This window comes from Dipodomys merriami, unplaced genomic scaffold, assembly GCF_024711535.1.
Source record: "Dipodomys merriami isolate MVZ:Mamm:240054 unplaced genomic scaffold, mDipMer1.0.p SCAF_27, whole genome shotgun sequence".
NCBI classification, from domain to species: Eukaryota; Metazoa; Chordata; class Mammalia; order Rodentia; family Heteromyidae; genus Dipodomys; species Dipodomys merriami.
This window is the reverse complement of record NW_027204159.1, coordinates 17645061-17668760: the sequence shown is the minus strand read 5'-3', so window position 1 is coordinate 17668760 and position 23700 is coordinate 17645061. Positions and strand designations below refer to the sequence as shown.

The 23700-nt window shown below is 47.5% G+C and overlaps 1 protein-coding gene across 2 annotated transcripts; it reads right to left on the bottom strand.

Annotated features, from left to right (window-relative positions):
• Nucleotides 1-42: 42 nt before the first annotated feature.
• Nucleotides 43-21529, bottom strand: Myoz3 (myozenin 3). Of its 2 annotated transcripts, XM_070036418.1 has the most exons (7): nt 21351-21529; nt 19568-19629; nt 9077-9231; nt 7525-7575; nt 7245-7389; nt 6861-7023; nt 43-2639 (listed from the first exon to the last, which is right to left on the bottom strand). In XM_070036418.1, the coding sequence occupies exons 2-7, from the start codon at nt 19626-19628 to the stop codon at nt 2471-2473; spliced, it is 744 nt and encodes a 247-aa protein (XP_069892519.1). In that variant the 5' UTR covers nt 19629; nt 21351-21529; the 3' UTR covers nt 43-2470. The 2 variants fall into 2 exon arrangements, with proteins under 2 accessions (XP_069892519.1, XP_069892520.1); XM_070036419.1 differs by lacking the exon at nt 21351-21529 and having other exon boundaries at nt 19568-19636.
• Between the last annotated feature and the right edge of the window lie 2171 nt (nt 21530-23700).

The window sequence follows — 23700 nt, the reverse complement described above, 5'->3', positions numbered from 1 at the left end:
TCATGAGATTATATTAAAACTCAGAATCTTATCTATAAATCCATTTCTCATAAAGCCAATTTTGTCTGAAGTATGTTCTGCTGGGATGGCATTTGCTCTTCTGAAGGGAGAGCAAGAGTGAAGTTTTCCCTTTTCAGTCCATCTAGGCCAATGGGACAGACACCCACATTCAAGGCAAGTATGCTCCACTTGTTTCCCTACTCTCACAAACACCAAGTGTGTTTTCCCAATTCTCTTAATAGGTCCTTGATCTCGTTATGGTGACAACCACGAATAACCATCACACTCTGAAGATTTTCCATTATTTCTGGAAAAGGTGGCTTAGTGCTGCATCTTCCTTATATTCTGTCTTCTCATATTTCTCCACTTCTTGTCTCTCAACAATATGAGCACTTTTAGTTCACTAAACACTTAAAAAACAAGCTGCTGTCCCCTAGGGACCTGGAGGGAGGAGTGAAACTCCAGAGCAAAAGGCAAATGACTCCACTGTACTGCTCAGGCCTGGAATCAGGGATCCCAGTGCAAAGGGAACCCTGCAGTGATGAGACCTCCATCAGGCGCCTAGTGCTGCCACAGCAGCCTGATTCTCTAGCTGCATTTGCTTCAAGAACATTGATTTCCAACTGTGTGCTCAACTTCATAAAAGAACCCTGATAACCACCACCTCCTACAGATACAATAAAAGGCTCATAGATGTGAGATGACTTGCTCAAGTTCACCTGTCTCACAAAGACAGACCTGACCCCATTCCATCCAACTGCATGTTTCAGGTACCCTTTAAAACTCCAAGGCCTGGCACTACAGAGTGACTGGGCATAGGCATAGCCTCTCACGGCCTCCCTGACTTCAACTCCTTCAACTCCAACAAGTTTGTTTTCTCTTTTGGGCCTGTGGAAACTCATCTGTAAAATGAGGACAATATCTTTTTCTCAGGCTGTACTATTAGGAATCAGATATGTAAAGAAACTGCCAGATGGATGCAGATAGAGCACACTTATAATCTTAACTACTCAGGAGGCTGAGATCTGAGGATCACAGTTTGAGGCCAGCCTAGGCAGGAAAGTTGGTGAAACTCTTAACCTCCAATGGTTTGATGGAGAGAAAAACAAGTGGAGGTGTGGTTCAAATTGGTAGAGCGCTAGCCTTGAATGAAAAAGCTCAGGGACAGCGCCCAGGCCTTGAGTTCAAGCCCCATGACCGGCATTCTAAGCCCTGAGATAAGAAGCTGCAGCATGGGCTGGGAAGGTGGCCCTCAGTTCGATTTCTCAGCACCACATAAGCAGAAAACGCCAGACGTGGCGCTGTGGCTCAAGTGGTAGAGGGCTAGCCTTGAGCTGAAGAGCTGAGGGACAGCACCCAGGCTCAGAGTTCAGGCCCCACGACCAACAAAAAAAAAAAAAAAAAGAAGCTATAGAACCACCACCATTATCTACCACCACCAAGTCCACCATCACTGGAACCAAGGGGCCTGCTCAAGTATAAGGGGTTAAAAAGGAAACCTTATAAGTACCCACCCCTCTTTGCATCAGTTCTGTGGTGTCCCACAGGGTGACCCCCTCCTTTTTATCCCCTTGGCTACCCCCTATTTCGGGCATCATCCTTGAAGGCTTTCTGGCCTCCAGTATCATTTCCCTCCAGTCTGTGCTCCACACAGCAACTAGTGAGAGCATCATCAAAACTTGCCCCTTTCCTCAGTAAAGCCCCCACCTGTGGCCCACATAGATGCTCCCTTCTCCATCACCTTGGACTCAATTCTGCACATTCTGATCTGCTTGCCAGGATACTCTTACCACACTCCTTTTTTCTCCATGGATTCTTATTCTCCAACATCCCATTCCAATCCTGGGGGAAGCTTCTAGAATCCCACCTCATGGCCAGAGTTATAGAGACCTTGCTCTGCTTAGTGATTCTTTGTTCCTCAATTGTCAATTAGCATGCTCCAGGGAAAATTAAAGCCACTCACTTCACAAATCTCTCTTTCCCACCATTTTTTCCTCCTCAAGACCTGAGCCTGGCATTGTGTAGCACTTAATAACAGAATAGCTGGAGTTAACTGCATCTCAGCAAAAGGAAAACCTAACTATTAAAGATTCACAGGGAATTGGGCTGCTAGTCAACAGGCCACCATGGGAGAGGGTCAGCTGCTGGAGCAAGGAGACACAGACACATGGGCATGGATTCCTAAAGACAAACTGTAGACATGTAGATGACCTGGAGTTGCTAGTTACTAATAGAGATTCCCAGCACTGCAAGTCTGGGACAGGCCAGAAGTATGTATGAGGACCAATGTCCTCAGGTAACTTTGAAACACATCTGCATTTGGAAACTACTGAACTTTGTGATCTTTGAGACATTTTGCAATAATAGTTGTGTGTGCAGGCTCTTCATAAATTGTAAGTACAGTCCATAAGTCTTGGCTTCTGATGTTACATGAGTCCTGAGTCTGAGAAAGCGAAGTTATAGGCTGAGCCTACAGCTCCTCAGACTCTGGGAGTTTGCGGACCCAGCCCTGAGCCACCCTGTTGAAGTTGGGTCTGAGGCGGAGGAGTTCCAAGCCACTAAAGGGCTCTGGGACAAAAGGGGTGCCTGCCCTGGGAATGGTCTCCCCTACCAGGGGTCCTCCAAATGGCACAGGAGTCCTGAGGAAAAAAAACAACAGAAGAGGTGACTGGAAGAGAAATGGCAAAGTACTGATATTCAGGTAATCGTGTGGCCTCTTCCTGCCTTTTTCTGGGCCTTAATTTCCCCTTCTATACAGCAAAGGTCTGTATGATTCTAATGTTTTTCTAGCTCTGCCCTTTCCTAAGTCTACCCCGAGAGTGGGTGGAGCAGGAGTGGTTTCCAGAGTCAAAATTGGCTGGTTCTAGGGAAAACTGTTAATTTCTCTCTAAGAAGCTACATAGGACAGTAGCCCTGGAAGCAAATTTTCCTTCCTCTTGTCCCCAAAGTATCCACACACTGTAGTGAAGAGGGAGAGTTAGAGAATGAGAATCAGGAGCTGGGAAGGTGGCTCAGTGGTAGAGTGCTTGCCTTGCATGGATGAGGCCCTAGGTTCAATTCCTCAGCACCACATAAGCAGAAAAAGCCAGCAATGGGGCTAAGGCTCAAGTGGTAGAGCATTAGTCTACAGCTGAAGAGCTGAGGGACAGGGCCCAGGGTTCGCTCCCACGATGGACAAAAAAAAAAAAGGGGGGGGGGACTGAGAATCAGAAAAAAAAATGCAAATGACAGCAGTGACAGAACACTTCCCAGAAGATTCACAGAAGGGAAGAATGTGATCACTGAGGCAAAGTTGATGAGATAGTAGGGGCAAATTTCACCCATAGTCTGCTGGCTAGAGAGAGGTCAGTTGGTGTTGCTATCTTGGAGGAAAATTTGGTAGGATATTTTTAACCTGAAAATATATAAACTCTTGCAACTCAACAACTCCACCTGTAAACATGGGGCTGGAGGATTCTTATGCATACAAGAAAGACAAAGCAAACAGACATGAACAAGGCATTAAAGACAAGCCAGAAGCAGCCCCACACTGCTGGCAGAGGAGCAGACAAGGCAGATAGAGTACAACACATGACACAATTTAAAGGAAGGAAGCAGATCTGAATGCACTAATGAGGTAAACTTCAAAAGGATAATGTTAAATGAAGAAAACAAAAGCTGGGCCCGGTGCCCATGGCTCAGGCCTGTAATCCTAGCTACTCAGGAGGCTGAGATCTGAGGATCTCGGTTCAAGGCCAGCCCAGGCAGGAAAGTCCATGAGACTCTTATCTCCAATTTAAAAAAAAACAAAAAACAAAAACAAAACACTATAATACCAGAAGTGGCGCTGTGGCTCAAGTGGTAGAGCACTCGCCTTGAGCTGAAGAGCACAGGGACAGAGCCCAACCCTAGAGTTCAAGCCCCATAACTGACCCAAAAAGAAAAAGAAAACAAAAGCCGGGCACCAGTGGCTCATGCCTAGCTACTCAGAAGACTGAGATCTGAAGATCACGGTTCAAAACCAGCCTGGGCAGGAAAGTCTGTGAGACTCTTATCTCCAATAAACCACTCAAAAAACCGGACGTGGTACAGTGGCTCAAGTGATAGAGCACTAACCTTGAGCTGAAGAGCTGAGGGACAGTATTCAGGCTCAGAGTTGAAGCCCCATGACCGACAAAAAAACGAAAAAGGATGAGGAGGAGGAGGAGGAGGAGGAGGAGGAGGAGGAGGAAGAGGAAGAAGAGGAAGTGGAAGAGGAGGAGGAGGAAGAGGAAGTGGAAGAGGAGGAGGAGGAGAAGGAAGGAAGGAAGGAAGGAAGGAAGGAAGGAAGGAAGGAAGGAAGGAAGGAAGGAAGGAGGGAAAAGAAGTTACTGAATAAAACACAAAGTATTAAAATACACATTGTACACTCACAAAACAATGCCATAACTGGTGGTTTACACTCAGGAGACTGCTATCTGAGAGTCACTGTTCAAAGCAGCACAGGCAGACAAATCTGTGAGACTCCAATAAATCAGCAAAAAGCCAGAAGTGGAGCTGTCATTCAATTGGTACAGCCCCAGCCTTCAGCAAAAAAGCCAAGCAAGAATGCATTGCCCTGAGTTCAAATCCCAGTACCAGCACCAAAAATAAAAAAAAAAATAAAAACAATGCCATAATCCTATAGGTACACAACCACCTACGTAAGTATTCCCAAAATGTAGGCAATCCTGACGATTTGTTCTTTGGAAAGGGGCCTCAGATTGAGCAATGGTAAAAAAAAAAAAAAAAAAAGGGGGGGTGGGCTGGGAAGGTGGCCCAGTGGTAGAGCCCTTGCCTTGCATGCATGAGGCCCTGGGTTTGATTCCTCAGCACCACATAAGCAAAAAGAAAAAAAGCCAGAAGTGGCGCTGTGGCTCAAGTGGTAGAGTGCTAGCCTTGAGCTGAATTGCTGAGGGCCAGTGCCCAGGCCCAGAGTTCAGGCCTCATGACCAGACCCAAAAAATAAATAAATAAATAAAATAAAAAATAAAAAGGGAGGGGGGAACCCTGCTTTCATTCTATAGTTGCTGGGATTTTTATTTCAAATAAAGTATATAATTGTTAAGCTATTTTATCTATGTTAACTTACTTGTTTATATAATACTTTGCAGGGCTGGGTATCAAGCCCGGCACTTCAAGAATGCTAGGTGAGAGCTCTATCACTGAGCTACTTCTCTTACCCTTGTTTTTAATATTAAGAAACATAAAAAGCAAAAGTGACATTGTCAAAAAAGAAATGTACCCTTTACTTGACTGTAACACCTCTGTACATCACCATTATAATAACAAAAATTTTAAAGAAGTAGAAAAGGCATTTCTGTCATGGTTTTCCTGCAGCAGGGACCATTGGGAAGAGGGGAATGCTTGCTGCTAGAGCGGAAAAGCAAACTTCAGCCAGAGCCTGGGATTTTGCCAGGAAAGCATGGCTGTCTGGATCACCCTCGCTCAGCTGCAGCAGCCAAGCTCTGAAGGAACAGGCTGGATAATGGCCAAGAAAAGCAAGCCTCACAGTTGGGGAGCCCAGAGGCCTTGGCTTCTGAGTCTTGCGTGGCCAAGAACAGCTATTGCTCCTCTCTATGCATCAGCTGCTCTTCTGTCCCTGAGAAGGTCTCCTTAGCACCCTCTTCTGCTGTTGGGAAGGGGTTCCATTATCATTTGAGGCACTGGTTGAGTGGCAGAAGCACCCTGACCCAGCCAGCCTGGATGCTGGCTGCCAGAATTGAAGGTGTTTGCTGAGGGTTTGGAATAGCTGGGCAGACAGGATGTGAAGGCCCAGAAGGAGTCAGGCAGTCCTGCCTGGTGGGGAACTCCAGAACAGAACGTCTGCCAATGGCTTGGAGGTCAGGCAGCACTCCCTGGCTCCAATTTTTCCCATTAAGGACCTCCCTGACTACTCTGCTATTTGGGGCCATCACATCTCCTTCTCTGCCATCTCTTCTCACGACCTGTCATGCCACTACCGACCCCCATCCTTTGGTGCTTCCTCCTTGGGTCTCATCTCCAAGTCTAGCCAAGACCTGGCACACACCCAGCTGCCTCTGTCAGACAGTCTCCACATGTGTGTCTGGTCAGATGCCAGAGCACTAGGCCATGGCCCTCTCTCTGTGGATCCATCTTGTCCTCACTTAATGTAGGATAAGCCAGGGGACCCATTCAGCAATTGCATCAGCTCAAGGAAGCCAAGTGCAATTAAAATGAATCTCCAGCCCAAACTGGCCTCCAAAAGCCAAGCTCCAGTCTGGAATTCTATGGCCTGTTTTCAGGTTTCCTGGGCGGAAAGTTAAATTTATCCTTTTCAAGTTCTCCCCAGTTCGCTTTTTTAAGCACTTCCATCTATAAATAATAGTAATAGCAGCTACTGCTTATGGAGAGCTTAAGCCACACAGCCAGCCCTGGGGTCTGCATTTAAACCCACACTGAGACCACAGCGCCCCACCAGCATCACTCAGCGCCCGTGGCCTCCTGCTGCTCCCTGCCGTGGGCGGCCTCGGTGAAAGTACAGGGAGGCTGGATGGGGCCAGAACTGCGGAGAGCTGGGAGCCCCTAGAACAGCGGTGTGGGGACCCCTCTGTGGAGTGGACCCAAGCTTGCGTCCTGCAGGATAATGCCGTGACTTTCCCGAGCCTCTGGGGAAACTGGCAACAGGACGTGTGGCACCTTCGCCCCGCCCGGGCGAGGCACCTGCCAAGGAGCTGCGGCCCGGCTCCAGCCACCCCTGAAGACGTGTGCGTCAGGAGCTGGGAGGTGTGGCTGCCGGCTGGGGTCCAACCCACGAGCTCCGGCCCGCCCCGCCCACTCCGCGCGCCCCGCCCTCAGGCCCCGCCCATCTCGCCCCCGCCCCGCCCCCAGCCCGGCTTTACTTGTTGAAGTTCCGGAGGTCCCAAAGACGGGGCGCGAGGCTGCGGCCGGCGTCCGCGGGCTCGCGGTGGCTGACGAGCTCCTGCCAGGGGCAGCGGTAGCCCTTGGGAATGGAGGTGTGGTTGAACTTCTCCGGCGGAACGGACTTGAGCGGCTCGGCGTAGCCTGCGGGCGGAGGGGAGGTTGGGCGGCGCCCTGCGCCCGGGGCCCCGCGGCGCGCGGGCTGAGGGCCGGCGTGGCTATCGGCCCGGGAACTCCCCCACCCAGGAAGTGTGGCTTCAGACGTGCTGCTGTCGCTCCCCGGCGTGTGCGAGCGAGCCCGCGCGCGTGTGGTCCCGGCCGCCCCTGCCACGCCCCCTGCCCCGCCCCCTGCCACACCCCCTCACCTGGAGCCAGGGCGCTGGGGCTGCGGGCGCGCGCGGGCTGGGAGGCGGCGGCGGCGGTGGCTCGGGCGTCCTGGAGGTCCTGGGGCGTGGCCGCCGAGGCCGGGAATCCCGCGTGGTAGTGCTGCCCCGGGGGGCCATTGGCCACCTGAGCCCAGGGCGGGGCGCTCAGGACGGCCCGCAGCGGTCCCAGCCGTCCCGGCCCGCCGCCCTCGCCGGTCCCCCCGCCCTCCCGGTCTTCCCCCCCTGCCGCTCCTCGGCCACACCCTCCCTCCGCTCTCACCGCCCCAGACGCCGCTCCGGTCACCTTGCCCTCGGCGCTTCCGGCCACCATCTGTGGGCAAAGGAGCCGCCGAGAGGCTCAGCGGAGCGAGCGGCCAGGGCTCTACCTCCACACCCGCTCTCCAGAAATACAGAGAAAGACAAACACTGAGGGTGGGTGGGCAGACAGATAGATAGTTTAGATAGATAGATAGATAGATAGATAGATAGATAGATAGATAGATAGATAGATAGATAGATAGATAGATAGATAGATAGATAGATAGATAGATCGATCTCACGAGAAGGACTGACTCCCGCCTTACTCCCCCAGGTCCAGCAAAGCACCTGGCGCCCGCCCACCTGCTTGCCAGCAGGCAGGCAACTTGGGCTCAGTCCCCTCACCCCCCACCCCAGGCCAAGCAAGCATTCCACTCTGGACCTGATCAAGGACACCACCCTGGGCCATAACCCATTTTTTAATTTTCTGCTTCCTTGTTAAGACACACATAAACTCAGCCCCAAATTCAATCCCTCCCACAACCCCGATACCTGGGGGGAAGGTTTGTGCCCCTTGTTAGCAATAAACAGTCCTAGAGGGCTAGGAATGTGGCTTAGTGGTAGAGTGCTTGCCTAGCATGCATGACGCCCTGGGTTCAATTCCTCAGTACCACATACACAGAAAAGGCTGGAAGTAGTGCTGTGGCTCAAGTGATATATATATGTATGTATATATATATATATGTGTGTGTGTGTGTGTGTATTATATATGCATATATAATATATGTGTATACATATGACATGTGTATGAGAGAGAGAGAGAGAGAGAGAGAGAGAGAGAGAGCACAAGCAGGGGATGTGGGAGAACAAGTTATTCTTTACATTGAAGAGCCCAGTGCTTATAGCAAGGAAAAATACTATACATTCATTGCTATTGTAATATGGAGTCTGACAAGATACTTCCTTGGTTTTCTTCTCTAAAGCAGGGCTGGTGGTGATGGTACTTGGCTAAGCACTGTGTGAGCTGCATTTGTTTTGCCATTCCTCTCCCTTCCTCTCCTAGTCTTTCCCTCTCTTCCTCTCCCCCACTGTGTCTCTTTTGTGTCGCCCAGAAATGGAATGGTGTATGGGTGAGATGCCCCTGATTTCATTAGAAGTACAAGAATCTGACTGCTGCCTTTTCAAAGCCTGGAAATAAGCCACACCTGCCTTCGTTCTCTAGTAGCAGATCACCCCACAGAACCAAGACAGGCATTCTAAAGGCAAGCTAAAATGTGACCTATATCCTGCCGCTGCAAACTGCACATGGCTGCTCTTCAGCATGTTTGGAGCCCAAGTACTGACTTCATTTATGAGTTGGGTCTGGGAAGATCTCTGCAGGGAGACTCCTCAAACAGCACACGGTGAAGCAGAAGCTCAATCTAATGGGGACACCACAGTCTCCCCAGTTGGAAAATGAAGGGCTCTCTGGGGGCCAGAGACCCAGCCTGGCTCAGTGTTTGGTGTCAAGCTAACCACTGCCTCTTTCTTGGACTCAGTTTCCCCATGAATGCACATAATGGAGGCTTACTCACCCCTGGCTGGCTGGCTTCAAACTCAAAAGTGAACCTTTGCACACGGCGTTGCCTCTTCTGAAAGAGGAGGGATCCCCGGTTGTTACGCAGTGACAGCTCCTCTATCATCAGGTCTTGGGGTACCTTCAGCTTCTTCCCCAGGTCCAGCAAAGGGACTAGGGAGAGGCCAGAGAGGTTGTTCATCACATGACCCATCCTCTAAAGACACCTGTCATCACATTGCAAAGCATGCATGAAAATGCCTGCTTCTCTCCAGTCTTCTCAACATTGAGCTTCATCATCCTTCGGAATCTCTGCGTATCTGATGGGTTAAAATGACACCTGAGATGTCACTGTCATGTGCCAGATGCCTGTGGTTGCTGGACACCATTTACAAAGGTTCTCTGGCCATATAGATTATTCCACTTAGCTCCCAAGCTTCAGCTTGTGTAAATATTACGCTTCACAATGAGACACGAAGATGGGATGGAAAAGTAAGAGAGGAACTTCACAGAGGCACCTTTGTTTTTTTGTTTTGTGCTAGTACTGAGGCTTGAAGTCTCAACATGACAAGTATATGTAACAGGAATATATCACTGTGCCTGTGCATTAGGCCTGTGTACTGTTCCTTAGCTTTTTCACTCAAGGCTGGTGCTCTACCACTTGAACTCCACTTCTGGATTTTTCATGGTTAATTGACAAGATAACAGTCTCATGGACTTTCCTGCCCAAGCTGACATTGAACATGATCCTTAGATCTCAGTCCCTGCATAGTTAGGATTACAGGCACTAGTTACGGTTGCTCAGCTGACTACAGATTTCTGACTTGAGCCTCTGAAGGAGAAAGGAACAGCCACTCACACAGCTGAGGACAGCAGATAGAGAAGGTTGGGGCAAAATCAGGAGTTTGATTTTAGACTTATTTGAATTTTAATGTAGTCTTTTATTATTCAAAAACAGCATAACTGCCAAAAAAAAGTTGGAGACTACAGATATAAGGAGGAAAGCAAGAGAAATATCATTATCACTCAGAGATTGCCATTAATGCCATAGTGTGAGCCCTTTCCTGTCGGTTTCAGTGATGATATATATATTCGTGTGTGTTCTTAATGAATTCACAGCAAACAGGTTTTGTAACTTTCTAGCCCCAATTAGAGAGTACCACCTTTGCAAGTGAATACATTTTTGATCTATCAAGCATTTCTAGTCCACATGCAAACTCTCCTGATTGTCTTCAAATAATGCAAAGGATGGTGCTCTACCACTTAAGCCATTTCTCCAGCCTTTTTTTGTGTTGATTTGTGTGTGTGTGTGTGTGTGTGTGTGTGTGTGTGTGTGTGTGTGTGTGTGTGTGTGTGTGTGTTGATTATGTCCTAGCAGGCCTGGCTTATTTATATTGGTCAAGTGCCCCTTCCCCTGGCAGGGGCTAGTCTAGAACCATAAATCTCCAATCTTTTCCTTGCAAGTAGCTAGAATTAGGGACTTGTTCCTGTTGTTTTTCATTTGTGAACATTACATTTATTTGGGGGTTTAGGATTGATTGGTCTCTTTTATTTTATTTTGGGTCCGGTCGTGGGCCTGAACTCTGAGCCTGGGCGCTGCCCCGCAGCTCTTCAGCTCAAGGCTAGCACTCTACCACTTGAGCCACAGTGCTACTTCTGTCTTTTTTTTTTTTTTTTTTTTTTTTTGCTTATGGGTGCTGAGGAATTGAACCCAGGGCCTCAAGCATTCAAGGCAAAGCGCTTTACCACTGAGCCACCTTCTCAGCCCTGGACTGATTGGTCTTTATAACCACTGAATCCTCAATGGACTGATGACTGTTGTTAATAGTTTGGGTCCCATTCCCCTCCTCTGTGCTTTTCCCAAGTGTGACGGGAGAAGGTTGTGTGTGGGCAGCCTGGCCAATGCTTTCAACCTCTGACATCAGACAGACTCTATGTGTAGTTCAGTTGGGAAAGCACTTCCCTAGGTGAACAGGTAGGGGTTCAATCTCCAGCACCACAAAAAAAGAATTTAAAAAATAATGAATACAATAAAATTGGATACCTGTGAGTTTATCTGCCAACTCTATATAAATGATATTTTAAGCTGGGAAGCTAGACAAGATTAGGAAGAGGTGATAATACAGACAGCCAAAGACTGAATGCTGAGGCCTTCAGTATTTCCACTGAGGAGAGGACCTTGCCCTTCCAGCAGAGTTGGAGGAAGTGTAGAGAGGGTGGTGATCTGGGAACCAAATGACTAGAAGTTTCAGAGATGACAGAGTGACTGGCTGAGTCAAATGCTACCCACAGGTCAGTTCAGATGAGGGCTGGAAATCAACTGTCATGTTTAGCAATATGGCATCATCACTAACTCCATTAAAGCAGTTTCTGTGGGGCATTTGGGTGTGAAAGTCTGCTTGGAGAAGATTCAAGAGAAAATGGACAGAAACACAATGAGCCCAAGGTGGGATGTGGAACATTCCACAGGCAATTGACCTGGTTTCTTTAAACAAGTAAATGACATGGGGGGGGGGGAGGAGGGGAATGGGGGCTCTTAAATTACAGATAGTTTAGAGACAGCAGCCAAATAAAAATTATGACCCTTGCTTGGATCCCAATTAAGACAAACTAGAGAAATGGAGAAAGTTAGCCAGGCACTGATGGTTTGCCTATAATCCTAGCTACTCGGGAGTCTAAGATTTGAAGTTCATAGTTCAAAGCTAGCCCAGACAGAAAAGTCCATGAGAATCTTATTTCTGATTAACTAGCAACTAGAAAAAAGCTGGGAATGAAGGTGTGGCTCAAATTGCTGGAAAGGAGATCATGAAGTCCTAAATTCAAAAAAAGAAAGAAAATTGGGTTTGGGAAGGTGGCTCAGTGGTAGAGCACTTGCCTTGCATGCATGAGGCCCTGGGTTCAATTCCCCAGCACCACATAAGCAAAAAATAAATAAATAAAAATTTAAAAAAAGAAAGAAAATTGTAGAAAGTTGAACATGGGACTTATCGTTAGTATGAGATCATTATTGCTAACTTTATTCAGTGTGCTACTATTTTGTGAAATATATATATATACATATATATGTCAAGTTTATTACTTTGGATACATACTGAAGAAGCTGGAGAGGGGTAATGACACTCTGATAATCGCTTTTAATTCTGGGCATAGAGTTAGGGCTATGAAGAGTTGTACCCCTAATTTTGGTCATGTTTGGAAGCTGGCATATTCTGCTAAAAAGAGAGGCTGGGAAGAAAAGCAAGACAGCTGCTTGGAGGAGCTGTACTTTGGGAAGGTAACTGCAGCAGCTCTGAGGCTGAGCAAGGTTAGTCTATGAAGGAGCTGGGGCACGTGTGTGAGCTCTGGCATGGGGAGACTGATACAGATGACAGGCTTGCCCATGCAAGATAGGCAGGAAACTTCCGACAAGGAAGCTTCTTGAACTGGAAGGGGACAGGGCAGATAGTCAGAGCCCTGCTGGTAGGGTTGGAGCAGCAGGCGCGAGGACAGCCACCTAAGCGCTCCAGAAGGAAAGATGGACACACAGACACATTTGCAGGCAGGTGAACAAAGGCAACAGAAGTGCCTGCAGATGGTGTTCATTAGCTACTTCACTTTTTTCAGTGAACCAGGAAGCAGGATCATTAGCTGCTAATGAAGACATGGGAGGAGGTGGTGGAGGCTGCCAGAACCATGTAAGAATACAGCACGGGAGAGAGCAGCCTGGGGTCTGGGGTATGGTCTTGGCTGCCAGCACCTTGGGCCCCACAGGGCTAAGAAAGGAAGATGGATGGTTTTCCCCATTTGTCAACAAACACATAGAGAGCACTTTCTACACATCTAAGATCAGAAAGAAATCTACTTCAGTTAAATGTAGAAAAAGGTTTAGAAGAATATGCATTGAAAGACTCCATTTATGTAGTTCATCTATTTATGATGCGTGCATGGAACATTCTGCAAGGGATTATGCCAAATACTAGCAGTGAACATCCGTGAGACATAGGAAGGAGGAGGGCCAAACGATTGTTATTTGTTATTAACAAGAGTGTACTGGGAAGCTGCACTATGGCTCAAAGTGGTACAACACTAGCCTTAAGTACAAAAGCCCAGGGACAGCACCCAGGACCTGCGTGAGTTCAAGCCCCTTCACACACACACACACACACACACACACACACACACACACACACACACACACACACACACACACACACACACACACACACACACACACACACACACACACACACACACAGAGTACTGAATACTTAAGAATATGAAAGAAAGTTGGGAATTTAGCTCAGTGGAAGAGCACTTGCCTGGCAAATGCAAGGCCCTGATTTGGTCCTCAACTCTGGAAAAAAAGAAAAAGAAAAGAATATGAAAGACTGTTTAGCTGGGGAGTGGTGGCTCATTCCTCTAATCTTAGCTACTTGATAGGTTGAAAATAGGAGGATCAAAGCTTAAGGATAGAAAAGTTCATGATAGAAAAGTTCAGCATGGATAGAAAAGTTCATGAGATCCCCTTCTCAACCCATAGTAGGGTATGATGGTGTGCACCTGTTGTTTCAGCTGCACTGGGAAGCCTAAAATAGGCATTCACCTGAGCAGGAAGCAAGAGCTTATCTCAAAAATAACAAGTGAAGGGCTGGAAAGGTGGCTCAGTGGTAGAGCACTTGCCTTGCATGCATGAGGCCTGGGTTTGATTCCTCAGCACCACATAAGCAAAAAGAAAAAAGTCAGAAGTGGTGCTGTGGCTCAAGAGGTAGTGCGCTAGCCTTGAGCTGAAGAGCTGAGGGACAGTGCCCAGGCCCAGAGTTCAGGCCCCACGACCGGACCCCAAAACAAACAAACAAACAAAACAAAACAGTGAAGCCAGGCACTGGTAGCTCATGCCTGTAAACCTAGCTACTAAGAAGGCAAAGATCTGAGGATCCAGTTCAAAGCCAGATGGGGCAGGAAAGTCCTTGAGACACTTATCTCCAATAAACCACCAGAAAACCAGAAGTGGCACTGTGGCTCAAGTGGCAGAGCGCTAGCCTTGAGCTGAAGAGCTGAGGGACAGTGCCCAGACCCAGAGTTCAAGCCCCACAACTGACAAAAAACAAAAAATAAAAATAAAAAAAAAAAACAAAAAAAAAACCTAGTGAATAAAAAGATAAAATATAAATTTAATATATAGAGGACCTGAGTTCAAACTCCAATATCACTTATATAAAATACATAAATCCCTCTGTACACTAGTTTTACAATAAAAAAAAACATAAAAAAAGAATAATTTCCTGGCTGGGAAGGTGGCTCAGTGGTAGAGTGCTTGCCTTGCATGCATGAAGCCCTCGGTTTGATTCCTCAGCACTACATAAGCAGAAAAAGCTGGAAGTGGTGCTGTGGCTCAAGTGGTAGAGCACTAGCCTTGAGCTGAAGAGCTGAGGGACAGCCTAGGCCCAGAGTTCAGGCCCCACAGCAGGCAAAAAAAAAAAAAAAACAACCCAAAAACCACAGTAAAACTCCCCATCATATTCTCACATACTATGCAAATGAACGGAATTTATTTCTTTAAAGAAAAAAATTTAATGTAACTAATTATATAAAATTATTATTATTATTTTGCCAGTCTGGGCACCGTCCCTGTGATTTTTTTTTCCCCTCAAGGCTAGCACTCTACCACTGGAGTCACAGTGCCACTTCTGCCTTTTTCTGTTTATGTGGTGCTGAGGAATCGAACCCAGGGCCTTATGCATGTTAGGCAAACATTCTACGATTGAGCCACCTTCCCAGCCAGGAAATTATTCTTTTTTTATGTTTTCTTTTTGTTGTTGTAAAACTAGTGTACAGAGGGATTACAGTTACATGAGTACATTTCCTATGAGCATTGTCTCCCCTCCTTTGTTTTTCCCCTACCATCCCTTACCCTCCCCACCTCCCTGACTCCCCCCCACCTCCCCCCCCCCCGCAAGTTTCAACATAGTGTCTTATACATCTCATTGTTACAATGGGTAAACCTATATCCTTATTTCAGCAATTTGTTATTTCCCTTCCCCTCCCCAAATTAGAAAATGTATATACAAGATGCAGGGCACCGACATCAAATACAGTGAAAACAGGGGTTATACTGTGGGGGAAGAACATACCAAAGAAACAAACAAAAAAAATCACACAATACATTTTAAGTACGTTAAAAACTATAGCAAGCAAGAAAAAAAACAAATTGTGTCCATATCTTGGGGTTCATTTCACTTAACATCATCTTATATGGTCATATGTACATAGCTTTTGACCTTTTCTGTTTGTCGTAGACTTATATTAGTTATTGCAAATAAGGGAAACCATGGGACCTATGTTTCTTTGGGCCTGGCTTACTTCACTTAATATAATTTCCTAACAAATGGGGCAATGTCATTCTTTCCGATGGAGGCATAGAATTCCATTGTGTGTGTGTGTGTGTGTGTGTGTGTGTGTGTGTGTGTGTGTGTGTGTGTGTGTGTGTGTGTGTGTGTGTGTGTGTGTGTGTGTATACACACACCACATTTCAGGAAATTATCCTTAAAGTAAGAATTGGACAGACATTTCTAAAAACATATGTACATGAGTGCTTATTATATGGGGCTTAATGTTGCAGAAACTAGAGGATCAGCCTTGGGAAGGATGCTGACCCAGGCCCTTCATAAATCACTAACAATTTACAAACTTTTACAAAGAACTCCCCAGCAGAATGGATGCTGCTGCAGCCTCCTTTTTTTTTTTTTTTTTTTTGCGGTTGTGGGGGCTGAACTCTGGGCCTGGGCACTGTTCCTCAGCTCTTCAGCTCAAAGCTAGTGCCCTGCCACTTGAGCCACAGCGCCACTTCTGGCTTTTTTCGGCTTATATGGTGCTGAGGAATTGAACCCAAGGCCTCATGCATGCAAGGCAAGCACTCTATCACTGAGCCAACTTCCCAGCCCATGCTGCAGCCTCCTTAAGTGGGCAGGATGCACTCTGCTCCAGAAACACCCCCTTCCCAAGGTGTCAGACTTAACTTGGTCAACAGTAGAACCAACAGCCTTGCTTAAGAATTTCCCTGCTTGGTCTGGGAAGGTGGCTCAGTGGTAGAGCGCTTGCCTTGCATGCCTGAGGCCCTGGGTTCAATTCCTCAGCACCACATAAGCAAAAAGAAAAAAAGCCGGAAGTGACGCTGAGGCTCAAGTGGTAGAGTGCTAGCCTTGAGCTGAAGAGCTGAGGGACAGTGCCCAGGCCCAGAGTTCAGGCCCCACGACTGGACCAAAAAAAAAAAAAAAAAAAGAATTTCCCTGCTCTATCTGTGTTCTCTCCCTCAGAAAGTCCCTTGCTTAAGATGGCACAGGTGATGGTACAGGCTCTGCTCCTAAGGATCTCACCCAAGAGAAGCCACCAACACCACTGGGGTTGGTTGAATGTAAATGACATGCCTGACTAATGGTACACTGGGGAACATGCAGAGAGGGAGGCAGTGAGGTAAGCCATGCAAGAAGGGGAAGAAGTCTGTGGTATGCTGCTAAGGAAAAAGAAAGCAAGCTGAAGAACATGGCATGTTGGATTTAACCCACATATGTATGCATTTGTGTAAAAATGTATGTGGACAGAGGAATTTGCACAAAAATGCTAACAGTGGTTATCTCCAAGTAGTTTTGTTTGGTTTGGTTTGGTTGTGAGGCTTGAACTCTGGCCTGAGTGCTGTCCCTCAGCTCTTCAGCTCAAGGCAAGTGCTCTACCGCTTGAGCCACAGCACCACTTCCGGTTTTCTAGTGGTTTATTGGAGATAAAGAGTCTCACGGACTTTCCTGCCCAGCTTTGAACCAAGATCCTCAGATCTCAACCTCCTGAGTAGCTAGGATTACAGGCGTGAGCCACTGGCACCCAGCTTTCCAAATAGTTTTCTTATGAGAAACTTTCACTCCACTTTCAAAGTCATACATTTGCTTTGTCTAAATTGTGTTGTGTGTGTGTGTGTGTGTGTGTGTGTGTGTGTGTGTGTGTGTGACTACACCAGTAGTAAGCAGTACTAGGGGCTTAAATATAGAGGATATGCCCCAAAAGCTAAGGCCACTGTCTTTTAGCTTTTTAGCTCAAGGCTACTGCTTTACCACTTCAATTGCACCTCCACTGCTAGCTTTTTGCTAGTTAATTGGAGATATGAGTCTCACAGACTTTCCTGTCTGGACTGACTGAATTTCAAGTCTCAGATCTTAGCCTCCTGAGTAGCTAAGTAACAGGTGTGAGTGTAAGCCATGGGCTTGAATCAATATTTCTTTCTTCCTTTTCTTTCTCTTTCTTTCTTTCTTTCTTTCTTTCTTTCTTTCTTTCTTTCTTTCTTTCTTTCTTTCTTTCTTTCTTTCTTTCTCTCTCTCTCTTTCTCTCTCTCTCTTTCTTTCTTTCTTTCTTTCTTTCTCTCTCTCTTTCTTTCTTTCTTTCTTTTTCTTTTTCTTTTTGTGCCAATCCTGGGTCTTGCACTCAGGGCTTGAGTACTGTCCCTATACATTTTTGCTCAAGGCTAGTCCTCTACCACTTGAGCCACAGCTTCACTTCCAGCTTTTTTGGTGCTTAAACAGATAAAGAATCTCACAGACTTTCCTGCCAAGTCTGGCTTCAAATGATAATTCTCAGATCTCAGCTTTCCAATTACAATCATGAGCCACAGGCACTAGGCTTTGAAAAAAATTACACATATGTGTGTGTGTGTGTATGTGTATATACACATTGGGCATTGTTCCTGAGCCTGTCTGTGCTCAAGGCTAGCACTTGAGCCACAGTGCCACTTCCAGCTTTTTCTATTTATGTGGTACTGAGGAATCAAACCAAGGGCTTCATGCATGCTAGGCAAGCACTCTACCATTAAGCCACATTCTCAGCCCAAATGTGTGTGTGTGCGTGTGTGTGTGTGTGTGTGTGTGTGTGTGTGTGTGTGTGTGTGTGTGTGTAACTCCTATGGAATGACCAACTATAGAGACACAAAGACCTAGAGTTAAATCCTAGCTCTACTACCTACCAGACTTGATTTTCTCATCTGCAGAATGGGGAAAATCACACCTGACTTATAGATTTGTTGTGAAGCCTGATAGATATAAGGCACAAAAAGTATGAGCCAGCCTGACTCAGAGAAGCCAGGAGTAAGGAGAAGTGCTTTATTATTGTTCTACCATAGTGATTGTGTGTGTGTGTGTGTGTGTGTGTGTGTGTGTGTGTGTGTGTGTGTGTGTGTGGTGAGACCATGAAATTTATTTTTTTCTAGCTTTTCTTTCATTTCAAAGTTGTCTTTAACTTAGTGTCAAGTCCGGTATACATGATATGTGTCAATATTTGGGAATCCATAATTTATTACTCAGACAAGAGAAATGAGGATGTCCTGCCTGACTCTCTTCCACTTTGTGAATTTCAACACACAAAATCATGGAGGATAAGGAGTAAGAGTGTAGCTCAATTAGAGCACTTACCTAGCAAATATGAGGCCCTTGGTTCAATTTCCAATGTGTTAAAAAAAATCATGGGAGAATAAAAAGAAACATGGATCCAACCAATGTAATGAGAACACACAAGACACGTGTAAAGCCACACAACATGATTGGTGGTATTTTAGTTGGTGACTATGGAAAAATGCAGAACTCTTGGATAAGCATGTACAGAACATATTTGCAGTCACCTAGGTACTTGTCCAGAAGGCAAATGGATGGCCCATCTCAAATACACCAAATAACAGTCCCTGGGGCTAGATGCCACGAATGTGTTAGATTTCTTTGTTGGTTTCTGGCATATTGGGCTTAGCACTCAGGGTCTTGCACTTGCTAGGAAGGCTTTATACCCAGGAGCCATGCTCCCAGCACAGTGAAATTGTATGTTTTTAACTAACAACACTGAGCCACTGTGATTTACACTAAAGCTTTGAGAGCACCAACTTAGTTGAACTTATTTTTAAAATATTTGAAATGTTCACATGTAGATCGAATAACCAGACTCTAAAATTAAGCCAAAGAGATCTTGTAGAGTTAATAAATGTACAATATGGATGATCTGTTCATTACACATGCCCGATTTTAAGTAAAATGGTTTGAGTCCAGCGGAATAACCTGCTCTGGCCTTCCTTCTCACTTCCCCATATCCTATCTCTAGCTGCGGGGCTGGCCTGCCAGGGAGCTACCTGAGGCCCTGCAATTCCAAAAGCAAGCATAAATGTGCTGGGGAGCTTGTGGCCACAGTTGGGCTGGATCTGGGACTGGAGCCCTCAAAGCTCAGTTTAGTGCAGGAGGGAGGCCTTCACTAGGGCCCAGGCCCAGGTGGTCTTGGGGCCAGAACCAAGTCTGGGGGACTCAAGGCCAGCTCTTGGTCTGTGGAGGACCAGAGCCCTCCAGACCTAAGGAAGCATCAAAGCCAAGCAGCAGACTCCTTAGACATCCCCTACCCTCACCCCAGGGCTGCTCTGGATGTCATTCATTTGTTAATCCCAAGGGAAGTAGGCCTAAATGGCTGCAACCTGGGACCAAGTGAAGAGACTGACAAAAGAGTAGTGCTGGGCCCACCATACCTGGTCCAGCGAGATTCTCCATGGCAGCTACCATTGGTTCCTTTTGCTCCTTGGAGATCATCCTGTGGAAGAGAGACTCCCACAAATGGCCCAGACAAGCCTCCCTTCCTCCCTATACCAATCCCTTCCCAGACTTCCTTCAAGTCCCCACTCCCCCTCCTCCCACCCCAGCCCAGAGTCACGAGTAAAAGCCATTTGGGTTCAAGAGCCTGAGATCTCTTTGTACAGAAGAGGAGACTGAGGCCCAAGGAAAGCTACACAGAGTGAGCTCCAGGTTGCTAAGGAAGTACTTTCTTTTTTCCTGGGAGCTGGTCTCTAGGGCATCAAGATAAGAAAGGTAGAGTCTCCTGCATGACTGTCATCTGCTGACTCAGCACAGCTCTAACTGGAGATGGAAGGAAGTTGGCAGAGAGTGGGAGAGTGGGTCAGGCGGGGCTATATGGTCTGTGCACTTTCCTCCTGTTTCCAGTACTTGGCCTTGACACTGGTCCAGTAAGGCTGAGAGATTCATTGCCTGTCTTCCTAGGCTGGGCTAACTTCCTTGGTGAGCTCTTCTCCCTCACCCCTTCTGTTTTCTTCCTTTTTCTCCATTCCCTCTTCCATTTCATGACACTATTCATCCATTTTGGGTGATGACTGACACATAAAACTGGTCCTAGAGAGGCTGGGAAGGTGGCTCAGTGGTAGAGCGCTTGCCTTGCATGCCTGAGGCCCTGGGTTTGATTCCCCAGCACCACATAAGCAAAAAGCAAAAAGCCGGAAGTGGCACTGTGGCTCAAGAGGTAGAGCGCTAGCCTTGAGCTGAAAAGCTGAGGGACAGCGCCCAGGCCCAGAGTACAGCCCCCATGACCAGACCCAAAAAACAACAACAACAACAAAAACTGGTCCTAGAGAATCCCTGAAAGCCAACTTTCCTTAACCTGGATCAGGAGAAGATACAGAACCTTTGAGCTGCCTGACTGCCCACAGGGTCCTGGTGGCGCACCTCTCCTTTGCTTCCAGCTTTTTCCATATTCCCTCCTCCAGGAAAGAGTCTGTCCACCTGTGTGCCCAACAACCAAACTGGGCCCCAGGTCACAGGGAGAGACCTGAGACCAACAGGTGCCTTTGACTTTCTCTGCAAGTGTGAATAAGTAGCTCTCCATCTCCATGCCTCAGTTTCCCTCAGATGAGGATCCATGAATTCTAAAGCTATGTGAACAGATACATGTCTGTATGCATTTGTGGCAAGGATGATGGGAGGAGAATGTATGACTGGGACTCTGTACTGAAATTTACCAATGCGGAGTTAGGTCCCTGACTTTTTTTTTCTTCCAGTCCTGAGGCTTGAACTCAGGGCCTGAGCACTGTCCCTGATATTCTTTTTACTCAAGGCTAGTACTCTACCACTTGAGCCACAGTGCCACTTCCAGCTTTTTGTGTTTATGTGGTGCTGAGAAATCTAACCAAGGGCTTTGTGCATGCTATGCAAGCAGGCTATCACTAAGCCACATTCCCAGCCTCAGGTCCCTGACTTTTACAGATAGAAAGCTACTTCCCTGCACTGCCTAGAGACCTGAAGTCCTGAGCACATCCAGCTCCCAGTCCCCACCTTCAAGCCTAGCCACCCCTCCCCCAAGGTAATGTGGAATAACCTAGAGTTTAGGGCACTCCCCTCCCAATCCAGGATCCAGGCCTTCCTGAGGCCCAGCTCCCCTGCCTCTGCTGGGAGATTGTTCTGCAATCACCCAGTCTCCTCTAGCCCACTCCCCACAGCCCCCAAGCAACCCTAGGAGCCTGGTACCTGAGAGGATGGGCCCACAGTGGCCAGGGAGAAGTGTCAGACCCTCTAGTTTAACACTTCTGTCTGGAAGCTGAAAGTTTCGTGGCCAGTGTCTGTCCCTGTCGGCGGTCAGTGGCCAATGAGCAGAGCAGGTTCCACAGCCAGCTCTGGCTTCAGCTGACAGCATCAGTCTTGAATTGTCGTGGGTCACAGCCTTATTTCAGGCTGCAATAAGAGCCGAGGCCAGATGCTAAAAGCACCAGGCTCTAGGGAAGACAGGTGCCCGGGCAGCAGTCCCTTGCAAACAGAAGTGCTTCATTTGTGGGTCCACATGCATTCATAGCACCACATACCACAGCCACGCAAAGAACGAGTCAGCTGTGGCCCACTGTGGCCTGTAACGCTTCTGTCCTGAGTGCCTAGACTATTCCTGATAAGAACTCAATAGACGCTTGTGGAATAAATGAACCCATGAATGGATATAGATGAATTGTCCCCCAATATCTTTACTTGGCTTATTCTACCATTCTTCCCTTCTTTTCTCCTTTCTCCCCTTCCTCCTTCTCTCCCTGCTTATCTCCTTCTCTTTCTTCTTACTTCCCTCTGTATCTACTTCCCTCCCTCTCTCCCTTTCTTTATTCTTTTCCAAACAAGCCTTCATAATACACCTCAAGAAATGCTCTGAGAAAGCTTGCATGCTGGGAAGGCTTCCCAGAGGAGGAGGGATTTGAACTAGATCCTGAAGAATGACTGAGTTTTTCCCACACCAGAGGTATCAAGAGCATTGCAGGCAGAGGACATATCACCTGTAAAGATGGTGGAGGGCAGGGGGGAGCAGAGCAGAGGTGTAGAGTCAGGTGTGTGGCACATGTCTGTAATCCCAGCCACTCAGGAGGTATAGGTAGCTGTCTAAGGACAGCGAACAGAAATGCAAGACCCTTATGAAAAACAAAAAAAGTGTGGGGGGATGTGGACTGGGGCATGGCTCAAGTAGTAATATGCTTGCTTAGTCAGCACACCTCCCTGAATTGAACCCCCAGTACTGCCAAAAAAATAAAAATAATAGGGGCTGGGAAGGTGGCTCAGTAGTAGAGTGCTTGCCCTGCACGCATGAGGCCCTGGATTCAATTCCTCAGCACCACATAAGCAGAAAAAGCTGTAAGTGGTGCTGTGAGTCAAGTGGTAGAGTGCTAATCTTGAGCTGAAGAGCTGAGGGATAGCGCCCAGGCCCAGAGTTCAGGCCCCATGAGCGACAAAAATAAAAACAATAAAAATAATAAAAGATGGTGAGTCACTGGCAGGGCAGGCCAAAGGTAAGAGTTAGGTGCTCTGGTGAGACAGACCAGCTGGGAGGGGCCAGACCAGAAAAGCAAACAGTTACACCAGCTGCTGAACAGATGAAGCTGGTAGAGTCCATTTTCCATCCAATGCACTGGCTGTCAATGACTGGGGAGTTAGAATGGAGGCGGGAGAGATGGACAAGGCTTCTAAAGACACTTGGAGAAGTCCCAGGTCCTGGGGAGGGACTGGCAGTGGAAAGTGAGGAAAGTTGAGGAGCCAATGACTCCTCAATGGGAGAAGCAGGTTGTGGTGGGGGCAGATGCCAAGCTTCACCTGAGATGGGCTTGGTTTGAGTTCCAGGCACTGAGGAGAGAGGCATTTGAATACTGTGTTCAGGAGCAGTTCCAGCTGAAGTTAGAATGTGACCAGACTCATTCCTGGGGCAGTGTGCGCACAACATGGAAGCTCTGGGGCCAGGGTAGGGAGCATCTGTGTCCACACACACATGGTTCTAGGTCACTTTCCTGACTCCTGGTAGGGACAACAGCCAGCTCCGGCATTCCCTGAGCTCAGCTTTCTGCCTCTTGGGTTACTCTTACTCTGTCTGGTCTTTGCAAGGCCTCAGATTCTACAGAGGACAGGCAAAGGATGTCCCCAGGTCAGGCTTGCCCTCATCTGGGAGCAAGGCCACAAGCACAGGAAAAGAGGACCTATAGTTTCAGTCCTGGCCCCACCCAGATTGTCCCATGTGCCTTCTCTTCCTGCCTTGGGACCCTGAGTTGGCATGAGGAAGAAGCCCCAGGGACTGGGTTCTGATCTAGCTGCCCACCCCAGTAATATGCCTTGTGACAGGGCCTTGACAATGCTAACTTGAGACATTACCTAGCCAGCCATCCCGTATTGCAGATGGAGGCACACAGGGCCACCTTGCTAGAGTGACACAGCTGGGCTTCTACCCTAGTACTTCTTTGCAGTACCATGGTCCCCCCCTTTGCCCCCATCATTCTCTATCTCTCCTCATGGATGTTCATTCCCAAGCCACCAGCCCAAGTGTTCCAGATAGTTCTATCTACCCAGATTCCCAGAGGCT

Coding starts and splice junctions, on each gene's coding strand:
- Myoz3 (XM_070036418.1), bottom strand. CDS start 19,628: ATGATCTCCAAGGAGCAAAAGGAACCAATGGTAGCTGCCATGGAGAAT. Junction 7,024..7,244: donor CCCCAGCGCCCTGGCTCCAG/GTGAGGGGGTGT, acceptor CTCCGCCCGCAG/GCTACGCCGAGCCGCTCAAG. Junction 2,640..6,860: donor GACCTCCGGAACTTCAACAA/GTAAAGCCGGGC, acceptor TTTTTTCCTCAG/GACTCCTGTGCCATTTGGAG.